Below are 12,071 nucleotides of genomic sequence, written 5' to 3' on the forward strand. Positions count from 1 at the left end.
TCCATCCCAGACACATCTGGACAGAGCAAGGGCCCACTAAGCCCACGCAGCTGCCTGCACCTCACAGCCCTCACATCAGACAAGGCAAGATCCCTGTAGCACGCCATGCTCAGTTACCTGCACGGGTCCACAACAGAGAGGGGATTAAGTGTCACAGGGATTATAGACACAATTACGCTCTGGGTCTTGCAGTTCTTTACCCAGTACCAGGTGCTTTACAAGAATCACCCTTCAACGCATCCTCCCAACACCCAACAGATCTCAAGCTTGCTTAAGTAAAGGGAGGTAAACACAAAACACGACTTCATCAAGGAAGCCCTTGTGTCCGTCAGCAGCTTCAAGCCCTAGCACATGCCACAGAGGTAAGGTCATCCTTTTACCATGCCCCGAGGACACTCTTTCTAGGAGCCAATTTCACAGCACACAACACCCAAAGGAGGTCAAGCCTCTGCTTGCAGCCAGGTGCAACAAGCGTGGGGGGATTTCAGGTTGTTTTCATACAAAACATCAGGTCAAGATGTTTCTACAACTGGGTCTTATCTTGGGCTTAAATCAACTAATTTACAGGATGAATTCTTAATGCCTTTCAGCCCAGCTAGACTCTCAGCATCAGGAACTGAAAGAAAGCTTCATCGTCACCCACTGCTCATCAGCTTTAGCCCAGGATTAGCAGCAGTCCAGGAACTTTAGACAGCAGCTCTGCTGGGGGATGGGGTGGTGGGTGAAGGGCCTTTTCATTTTATTTTCCTGGCCATTACGAAAGGGAATTTCAAAAACGTCTGCATTAGTACTGAGTCAAAAATTGTCTTTTTTTTTAACCACACTCAGTCAAAACTCATTTTTTTTGTACCCAGATTCTCACCTAGCCACATAAATATGACGACAACTTAGGCAAAGCTAAAACTCTGTGTACCTTATTTGCAGGAGCGAGACAGGAGAGGGGGGAGAGAGGTAGAGGGAGGGAAAAGCTCTTCTTCACAAGTATCTTCTCAACGTGTCTTTCACCACCTGCAAAATACCTGAGCTTGCTTATTCTTACTAATGAGACAGAACCAACCCGTGACCTGAAAACACAGTGAACCCAGCATCACCGGCCACTGTGGTCACCTGGATGTGGAACCAGGTCCAACAGCACAACTGCACCTACAACGGGGCAAGCACCTGGCTGAGAAGGGATCCAAAAACTACTGTGGGCTGGTGTCTCTGTAAGAAGGGAAAAGGCTTGCAGCTGGTGTCACGCACCTTGCTGCACTTGCCTGGCACGCAACACCACCATGAGATGCTATCCTGCGTATATCCATATGAACACACTCCATTTCTACAGGCTGTAACCAGAACAGTTGATAGCACGTACACTACTGTGGGGCAAATGTTACTCTTCTACTGGGCCAAGTAGAAGATACTTAAAAGTACCAGTCAGCTGCTTTAATTAATTACCACCTCTTCTCATCTCGGAGACCTGGCTTGCAACAAAAGGTATCTCCAGCTCATTTTTCAAACTGTCCCCCTTTTATTTAATGGTAAGGGAGAAAGCAGAAAAGATTATGCTGCTTATTGATTAAAGCACATTCTTAGCAAGCCAAGCAACCCCCATCACTGTAGTTCTCTATGGTTCCCTCCAGCGCTGCTCTGCCTGCTGAGGAGCCCGCTGTGAGGAGCTCGTCTGACATGTAAATGTAGGGAGCGAAGAGAGGAGGCCAGTTTTGCTGGCCCCTCTTTCAGTCTCCCTCAGCTTGTTTTCCAGAAGTAAATTTTACTTTTTTCTTCTTGCCCAAGTTTGGAGGCAGTGGGCCACCTCTATTGGGAACTCCAGGTGTCCCCTCTGCCTGGCCATAGGCACTGCCCCGACTGAGGGCAGCTAGCAGTGGGAGGAGGAAGATGATGCAGAAACATTTAACTTCTCCTTAAACATCACAAATTTCAGTCTAAAACTTCTGACAACTCTTTTCTCTAAGTGATAAACGTTTAAATTTCTGTAAGATACTCTGCAAAACCAGCTTGTTTATTCAACCCCCCTGGTTCTGCAGCGAGGAACAGTTTTGACAGGCTCTTCTCCCCCATGCAATAAGGGCTCCCGTACATAAAGTGACCTTAATCTTGCAGCCCTGCTCACATGGGGTACTGTCAAAACCAACATACTGCAGATCAGGTCCCGTACGACCCACCAGCTATGGAATAAGAGACATTTTCCTGACCCAAGAGCTTGTGCTAAATTTGTTGTGTAATTTGTTTTGACAGAAGCGCTCATACTACTGACTTTGCCTGTGACTAGAACAGTGGGAATGTTTCCATGAATGCCTCCTCTTTTTTATCCTTTGCTGGATGCCACATGCAAGACCACCCAAGGGAGCCAGAGCCTGCCTCACCATCGCAAGCGCTCAGCACTTGCTCGCAGCAGCGGGCAGCTAGTGTGGGTGCTGGGAAGAAATGCTTTGTGCAGCAACTGAGAAAAGGGGTACAGAGATCTGTGGGAACTTGGTGCCTTAGGACAAACAAATGGCAGCATAAGAAAATAAATATGCAAACAATATAATTGAGGTTACAAAAGAATGCAGATAACTTGGTCACATACCCTGGTGGGAACTACGAATTCAAGGCTATGGGTTCCGGTGCGGTTACCGTAACTGTCCCCTGCCACCCCTGCCCCGAGCTGTGCAAATCTGCCCTGCATTGCCTCGCACCAGCCCAAAACATCCACACCTGAGGCGGATCAACAACTGATCTCCCTGCACCACGAGCAGGTGTGGATGGTTCCCAAAGAACGAGGTGGGAGAGGATCACAATCCCTGCACCCTTGCAGCAGGTGGCTTTCTTGTGCATATTAGCAAGACAACATCTCTCTGCTTTATTCCTTAGATGTACCACCATGCCACACAGATGCCTCTGTCCAAAAGCTTCCCAGAGGGAAGTTATATGTGGGACGTTATCTGCTGGTGATGCTTCACCTTCACTATGCAAAATTAACAAACAAAATAGAAGTCAACTTAGTAGAAGCCCCCAGGAAGTCATTTTCACAATTTCCAGGTCACATTTTGATGTCTGTTTGCATCTTGCCAGATAACCTGGAAACAGGGTCCTGCTGCCTCCCTGTTTCTTTTCCACTCCAGGCCATTGGGGAAGCATCTTCATCCCTCTTTAACATACATGGAAACCAAGATACAGAGAGACAGTGACTTGCTCAGAGATGCATGAATTTGTAGCACAACTGGGAAACAGACAGGGAGTCCTGCTCTAGCCATTAGACCACGTCAGGAAAAGCCGCTGTTGCCATGTACTCAAAGACAGGAGCTACTCTAATTTCTTTAATGAACTCCAAGTGTCTGGGTCAGATATCATTCGGTTCTTGCTTGATCAAGACTTGATCAAGTTGTCTTTGTCTTCTGCAGAAAGGTTTTCACTAAGGATGAGACACGACATGTCTGAAAGCCTGCCCTGGCAAGTTCAGCGCTCTCCCCTGGCTGCACCCCAAAAGTGCCAGAAACAAGTCAATTAAAGCATTACAGCATGGGCTAGGTCTGGTTTCCTGGGCGGTGGGCTTTTTGTTATTATAGCAACCAAATGCCCTTTACTGAGTACAGGAGCAAAGCCGACGCTCTCAGGGGCAGCCCGCAACGGGACCAGAGGCAAAACACGCAGCGGCCGGGGCTCGACCTGCCCCGTTGCCAGGGCTTCTCCCGACCCGGGACGGGACCTCGGCTGGGCAACGGGGCTTTTGGGCGCCCTCCACCGCCACCTCCCCGGTCCCGGCTGGCACACGGGCCCCGGGACGCCCGCCGCAGGACCGCCGGCCCGCCGCACCCCGCCGAAGGGCCGGGGAGGCTCCACCGCTCCCGAGGCCCAGCCCAGATGCTGAGAGCCCCCCGGCCCGGGGCACTCGCCCGGGCGCCATCACCGGCTCCTCCCGCTCGGCGGCAGCGGCCGCCCCGGCCCGGCGTGAGCTGCCCCAGGCTCCGCACCCCGCGGCTGCCGGGCGGGGAGGCGGCGGCGGCGGCCGGAGGGGGAGCGGGGGCGGCCGGAGGCGGAGCGGGGGCCGGAGGGGGAGCGGCGGCGGCGGCCGGAGGGGGAGCGGCGGCGGCCCTCCCCGAGCCCCCCCCTCCCGCCGCGGGCCGCCCCCGCCGCACGGGAAGGCTCTTACCCCCAGCACCTCTGCTTGCCCGCAGGGTCCCGAACCCCTCAGTCAGAGGTTTAAGATGTTATCGACTAAAGGAGGAGTGGAGAAAAAAAAAAAAAAAGAGAAAAGCGGTTTGAGTTGCATGTTACCTGTTCTCTGCAAGACTCTGTAGCGCTTGCACACCTGATGGGGCTGCGAGCAGCCTCCTCCACCCTTGCATTTATATGGCGTTCAGCTGCGACAGCCTCTCCTCCGCATCCATCACACCCTCCCATTCACGACTAGGATTGGGAAAAAAAAACCAAACCCACGAACACGCCCATGGCTCTAGGTTCCATTTAAGAGTCACACTGTTCTATCCGCTCGCCCGAGAGACCAAGTACAGCTGAAAATGTCAGCAGCCCCGCAGCGCTCTCCCCGGAGCACAGCTAACCGGCCCGGCAGCGACGCAGAGCCGAAGTCAAACCGCAGACTGTGAGGTTCCTTTGCACCACCAGCAGCCATCAAGTAGCTTCATTTAGGAGTCAGCCTCTTTGGAGAATGTTTTCCCTAATGCTTGTTTTTCCACATTAAACCATTCTCCATCTGTGAGGGAAAGTACCATATTCACACCTACTGCACCTGGAGGTAGATTTAGGTGGCCCATTTTAAAAATTAGGGGGTTTTTGGCATTTTGTTTTGATTTTTGGTTTGCTGGTAGGGTTTTGTTTGGTTAGTTTTTTGGGTTTGTTTGGTTGGTCGGGTTTTTTGGTTTTTTTTGGTTTTTTTGTTTTTTTTTTTTTTTACAACTGAAGATGCGCAACTGCAGGAGCAGTAAAGAACTCTACAAGTTCATGTCCTTTGAATAGTGTTAAATTCATATATTAAATTGAATTCTTAATGAATTCTTAAATTCATATATTTTGGAGTTATAAGTAGCTACATTTTCTACGAATAAACTGGAATTTAAGTATGTAATAATCTTATTCCCTAACAGAAGCTATACTAAAGTAGCAGATCCCATTCCTAAAGCAGCTTTCCTTATTCTGCTTTTTACTTTTCTCCAACAGGACGTGCGTGCCTACCATACTCACCCTGTAAACACTCCTTACTCATGAAAGCTGAGCAGTGCAAGAGCTCCACAGCAAGAGTAAGGGCACAAGATGAGCTGCACCACAGGAATAGAATCACAGAATGCTTTGGGTTGGAAGGGCCCTTTAGAGCCCATCCAGCCCAACCCCTGCAGTGAGCAGGGACAGCTTTAACCAGCCCAGGGTGCTCAGAGCCCCGTCCAACCTGGCCTGGGATGTTTCCAGGGATGGGGCCTCCACCGCCTCTCTGGGCAACCTGTGCCAGTGCTTCACCACCCTCATTGTAAAAAATTTCTTCCTTATGTCTGGTCTAAATCTATTCTTCTTCGTTTAAATCCATTATTCCTTGTCCTGTCACAACAGGCCTTGCTAAAAAGATTGCCCCCATCTTTCCTGTAGGCCCCCTTTAAGCACTGAAAGGCCGCAATAAGGTCCCCCCGCAGCCTTCTCTTCTCCAGGCTGAACAACCCCAACTCTCTCAGCCTGCCCTCGTAGCAGAGGTGCTCCAGCCCTCGGATCATTTTTGTGGCCTCCTCTGGACCCGCTCCAACAGGTCCATGTCCTTCTTGTGCTGAGGTGCATGCAGCACCTGGACCTTGCTCAGCGTTCAGCTGTTCCCCTTCCTGCAAAGGTCTGACTCGGAGTGAAAGGAGAGGTAATCGGGCTAGATTCTAGCCCACCACACGCCCACCACCGAAAAGCATCTCCCACAATAAAAGCCAAGGAAGAAAGCAGCACCAGAGCAATTAATTTTAGATACACTGGCACTACAGGATGGCCCAGCTTTGGAGAGAACATTTCTGTCTTACACGATAGGGTTACAACAACATAGCTGTTAAAAACCTGTAATTCTAAAACATTGAGAGGATCACTGTTACTGTACTTTCAGCCCTTCCCTACCACGTAAATTTGAGATTAGGGTACTAACTAATCCAAATCAATCCCTAGCTGTTATCTTGAATTTCCTTTTAGAGGGTAATGCAGTTCTCAGAAGGTTACAGTAACCTGGCTGGAGCTGCCAAACAGGGTCTGGCATAGCCAGGTGGGTGCCAAATCCCACACGGAAGTTCCCCCTGACCCGTCCCAAGGGTCGGCCGTACTGCAGGCAGAAGGGGCAGCCGACCACTGCGATGCAACGCCCTTGTAAATAAGAAAGCACCTTCAGAAAGAGTAAACATGTAACATATATTTAGGAGGGGAGAAGGTGTCAGACCCACTTGTAGTTAAGAGTTTGAAAGTAGACAGCAAGACCTCAAGAGTCCAAGCCTCAAGACAACACTGCCTTTCAAAAGCATTGCATCGCCTTAACCCAACAGGCTTAACCAGCATTAACATGTGCAAGTACTAGTAATCACGAAAGACTGTGCTACCTTGCACATCTCTTCCCACACAAAACTAAACACAGGTCGGTAATTTTGTAATCTGCACAGGCAAAACACTCCCTTGTGTCTACCTCACAGTATGTACGGTTAGGAATGGAATGCAACACCAAGTGTAAATAAATAATATTATAATAATAAATAAATAATTTCCATCAAAGCCAATGAACAAAGTAAACTCTTTCTCCAACAGTAATTCATAAATGAAAATGATATTTTAAGGATTAAAAAAACCTGTTGTTTTTCAGTGCTATATAATTTTTATTAAATTTATACTACTTCCCTTTCAGAAGTGCTATGTTATTCTAGAGTTCCAGTTCATTTTTGTTTTTCTTCTCCAGAGTGGGTGGAGAGGAATTAATAAATTTTATTTACCAAAAGCATGGATGTTATAGTTTAAATGTGTTATTATATAATAACCTTTGTTCAACATAATCACACATGAAAATTTACTTTGAAAGTTAGATTCTATACTAGCATTTAGGTAACTGTAATCCATAGCTGATAGTTCATCACTTCAAGAACAGATTTCAATTACAGATTAAAAGTAGCAGAGAAAAAACAAAGCACGAGGAACCCAAGGCTACGTCAAGAAGTCCAAGAGGTTTCCACATTTCTTGCTTCATTTATCCCTGCATCAATGTTTCCAAAGACTTCACCTGAAGTTAAGGAGTGAACTAAGTCTCTGACCCATATGAAGTCTCTTACTTCTCCTTTCCTTCCACTGTCTAGAAGGATTACTGCCAGATACTTTTGTGCTGCACCATACATACATCTCCAAGTGAACCACCAACCACTGCTTTCCAGGGGTTTTTGCCTGCGTAGAACAAGCAAAGATTCACTTTGCCTTTCTTCTGCTTAGGAAGTATAGACAAAGAGACTACTTTTGACTACTGCAGTCAAAGTCATCTTCTGAAATGCAATGACTAGTTGTTAGGAGAGGTGGTGTGTGGAAAAGTGAACAAAAGCATCAGTTGAGTTGCTTTGCATGTGGGCAAATGCTTGTGAAAGTCACGCTTATCCCAGAAGTCAGAGCACACTTGAGACGGCCACAGTCTTGGTTCAGAAATGGGAGCACAAAAAGAACTCTGGAAACTCAAGTGCAAGAGTTTGTCTAATTATTAGATATTGCAAGAATATGATGCAACAAAACCTAAGAGGCAGGAATAACAATCTGAGGCACTTTAAGTGTAATAAAACATTAAGTCAAACAAAAATATTTCACTTGCACAACAAGTTTCATCTCAAGATCCTTCCTTCCCATTTGCACAAAGCCCAAACTTAAAATATATACCTCAAGTGGACAAAAAAAGCTGACCCTGTAGTTTCAATAAGCAAATGTCTACTGTGCTCCATGAACAATAATTTAGCATTCGTTAGTAACATCGCCACTGGATTAGTCAGAAATGACAACTAGGTACCACCTACATTTTAGAGAAATACTGAAAATTTGTTAATAGTTTGGTTCAGTATTTTTATCATATCTCAGAATGGGACTTTTCTATTATGATGTGAAAAAACTTGATGGGGTAGAAATCCTGACAACATAGCTATAGACAAAACATCTCTAATACAATTTACTTCAAAACAATATTGACAGATGCATATTACACAGCTTAAGTGTAAATAAAGAACTGTGCGCATCTAAGTGTTTACTGATTTTAGAGAGAACTACCTATATGCAGTCCAAGACAAGATTCAGCCTTTAATGATACTGAAACCAAGTTTATGAAGAACAATTTTCAGTCTAACTTCAGACCGGAAATTAAGCTGAAAGAAGACTAATCAAGATAAGATACAGTTTTTCAAGTAAAATTAATGGTACCAAAGTTGAAGTCAGCTTTACGATTACAATAATTTCAAATTTAAGTTTGCAGAATAGAGTCACAATGCAATGGCCATTCCATAAAGTTATGTGCATTCAACAGCAAAAATAAAAGCAAAAATGCTTAGCAGCACACGGTGGTATGAAACAAAAACAGAACAGAAAATTTAGCTTGCAGCTTTGAAATCCTTCAAGTTACATACTTATTTCACAGTAACAATCCAAGCATACAGATAAATACAGGTACTTAAACAGCAGACTTTCTACTAAGCAATTCTCATTTTTAAGCTGATGAATACACTTGCTCTTCCAAAAAAGGAACTGCAGCAACCTGGTATACATACAAATGAAACAGCACGTGTCAGAGACTCAGTGGTCCAACAGTTTTTTCATTTCAGTGAATCCATCTGGATTTTCATACTTGTTTAAAAGGAACAGTAGGATCTGTTCATGCTTTTTAAGCTGTGGAATAAGCAGAAAGAATTAGAAATATATGATTTTTTTTTTTAAATTGCTGATTTCAGATTAGGGTAGATCCTAAAACTACAAACTCAGTGAAGTCCCATATTAGTTCAATGAATATATAGTTCCTTTCTGCTGTAAAAGCTTCTGGAAAGGGGGCAGGGAAAGCCTGTAGAATTGTGGCTGCCTTCCCTCAGCCCCCCTCCTTTCCACCCCCACTTCCCCTAAAGAAACTTCCTTGAACCAAATTGATTAAATACTCAAATTAGGACTGGGATCAGGATCTTAAATTTGGTTATTCACACGCCTGTTTCCTGATGTTTTCAGTTATATTGGAATCTTCTGTCTTGTCTTCATCTGTCATGAGACTTTGAGACAAACTTACCCAAGTAAGGAAGGATGACAGAAAACAGAAAGTGACCAAACTGAAGTCAGAAGAGACATTAGCTAGATCAAGCTGGAAGATCAGAGAGGCACAGAGGGGGAAGGGAAACGGAGGTTCAACAGCCTGCAGCGGGACAGAGAAGCCAACTACATTCAGGAACAGCCGTTTTACTGCCTTTCTGCCACTAAACTGCTGGTAACTATGCTTACTCTCAAGCAGTAAAAGTCTAAGTGACCTTGAACAGAAATGCTCTTTTCCTACCTCCAAAATATCATCGTGCATATTTTTGCTTTTGACCTTGCTGCCTCTGGCTGGGGGGAGAGGGAGGAAGTTCAAACCACCCTTGAAAGCGGTTTCTGTCTTTAAAATTCAAAATTTTGCTCATTCCTCCAACAGGCATCCTCACTTTGAGAAAGGCCCATGTATCTTTTCTGGTATACTTTAAGTTACTTTTAGTAATCTAAAGTTCTAATTTTTCATACATAGCCTAAGTTAAAATAAAAAATTGGAATGCTTAAAACCAGAAAGCTTTCAAAAGTTACAGGAATATGCAGTATCTGTAAGAGACACTTCATTTTTTTTTCAAAAGAAAAAAAAAAATCTTGCAACTGGCAAACACTGTTACAAATTCCAGTATTCTGCTGAATACTGAATATTCTGCTGAACTCAGATTCTCAGCCCTAGTTTCATGACTAAAACTGTGGCACATATTACTATTAATCTCTGCTACCTGAAATACACATTCTAAGAATTTTCTTACATGGGCAGCTGTCTGCCAAATGGTATCCACAGCAAAACACAGCCATATTACTGAAAAAAATCCAGCTTCCCTTTCTCCAAATGACACAGTTTATGCAAAACATCACAACTACCTTTACACAACAAAGTAACACCCCTGAGCCTTCATACTCTAGAGGGAAAAAAAAAAAAAAAAAAGAACTAGATGTATGTGTGGGAAAACATAGACTAACGAAGTCTGTGTGATCTGTACACTATCCTCCCTCAGTTTCAGGGTGCTCTAATTATTACCATGTATAAAACAAACTGAGAAGAAGTGTCAGGATATTCACTTTGCGTATCTTTGATGTTTCGGTTCGCTATTATCTCCCTACTCTCATTTGCTTCCCGCATAGGGTTTATTTTAAATTCTGGAAATGTAAAAAAGTGAGTTTAGCTTGGACTGAATCTTACTTGCATTTTTAATTCTGTGCAGCAGCATTTGGTCTCACCTCCATTGCCTACAGAAAAAACAAAGCAAGTGAATGAGCAAAATACACATGGGCACTGCTTCCCTAATTTAAGAGGTGACGTGTGGAATTCGCTAAGATTTTTGGAAGGAAAAGTCACTTAGACATCCCATGTGCCCACAGTTCTTCAAATTAAGTTTAAATTAAGAAGCAATTAAGTGAAAGTAAGTACCTTGATGTTCAGTATGTAAGTTTTCAGCCCTGCAGGATTTGACCAAACCTTCCATTACCAGTTTGTCAGCTACATTCAGACTACCATTTTCAGAAAGTTTCTCCACCGTTACTACATTAACGTTTCCATTAATCCCTTTCACTGTAATTGTGACGTATTTATTCAATAACATTTCTTTCAACTTGTCAAGTAATAATGGAGACCACTCAGCTTTCTCTATTCCTGCCAAAAAAATAGTACAATCAAGTTTGTTCTATAAAGAATTCCTTTATGATATGACTTGAGTCTTACAAATAATGTTATCACTGTTTTTGAAAATATGATGCTAAATTTTCCTAATATAAATAGCTTAGACTCTACAGATAATTAACTAAAAACATACTTTCTCAAACAGTTTCCACAGTGTTAACCATTATAATATTTCAGCAGATCGTCATGTTGTTTGTCAGTATTAAGGAATGAGCACTATCATCAGGATAGATACAGATTTGTAATGTTCAAGATAACAACCAGTCAGGGGTTTGCAGGGGTGGTTTTTTTGGTTGTTTTTAGTTTTTTGGGTTTTTTTTACCTGCAAGTGAACATGTAATTGTCTGAAAAGGCAGCTTTAAGTAGGAATCAGTGATTGGCAGCACGTTTGAAAGTGGTAAAGTTTCTGTGTTCCCATAGTCTGCATATAGTACTTTCACTGCAGACTGAGAAGCTTTTAGAACAACAGCTCTGTACCAACGACCATCACCTGAAAAGATTGGGACAAGAAGAATCACCTGTGAAGTACCATCTTATAAACACAGCTTATCCCAAGAACAAGAATCTGCATGGTTTTCCAGGAATTTTAAAATATGCTGGTATATAAAAAAGGCCACTTGACAAGAAGCAAGCCCACAGAACAAGGGAGTAGGTTCTGACTGCTGTCTTCATGAAGATTTAAGTGTCGCTTTCAGCATTTTGCTCCAATTACACAGATAAGATTTTTACTACAATACTGTTTTAAGGATGTCTGCACACTGTATTTCTAGCTCCTTACCTTTGTTTTCCAACACCTATTCCCTCTCAAAACTTAACCAAAATTAAAAAGAAAAAAAAAAAAATCCTTTTTCCTCAATTATCCTAAAGAGCCATAAAAAAAAAATTTAAAAAACCATCACTGGAAGTTAAAAACAACCGTCAAACATTTAGGTATACTCTTGTGGTCTGCCTAGTATATTTTTTAATTCACCTATCCTGTTTTCCATGAGCTGTTGTCTGATCTAACACTCAAATTCATTTTCAGCACTTCGCCAGCTCTCCTGTAGCAATCCACATGCAGTCAACATTTAATATTTATGCGTCAACAGTACTTTATTTTTTTTCATATCGAGCAAATATATCAACGGAGTATCACCTCTTCTAAAAGATTAAGACAATGAAGTTCCCTCAC

The 12,071-nt window shown here is 43.7% G+C and overlaps 1 protein-coding gene across 1 annotated transcript in view; it reads right to left on the reverse strand.

The window, feature by feature from the left end:
* Positions 1–8,754: 8,754 nt before the first annotated feature.
* The window catches only part of TDRD1 (tudor domain containing 1), a 28,472-nt gene continuing 25,155 nt past the window's right edge, over positions 8,755–12,071 (reverse strand). The window contains exons 22-25 of the mRNA XM_075717904.1: positions 11,223–11,390; positions 10,652–10,873; positions 10,424–10,470; positions 8,755–8,847 (exon numbers count right to left, since the gene is read on the reverse strand). Of these exons, the coding sequence (XP_075574019.1) occupies positions 8,755–8,847; positions 10,424–10,470; positions 10,652–10,873; positions 11,223–11,390 (530 nt within the window). The remainder of the gene's footprint in view (positions 8,848–10,423; positions 10,471–10,651; positions 10,874–11,222; positions 11,391–12,071) is intronic.

This window comes from Pelecanus crispus, chromosome 10 (genome assembly GCF_030463565.1).
Source record: "Pelecanus crispus isolate bPelCri1 chromosome 10, bPelCri1.pri, whole genome shotgun sequence".
In the NCBI taxonomy this organism is placed as follows: domain Eukaryota; kingdom Metazoa; phylum Chordata; class Aves; order Pelecaniformes; family Pelecanidae; genus Pelecanus; species Pelecanus crispus.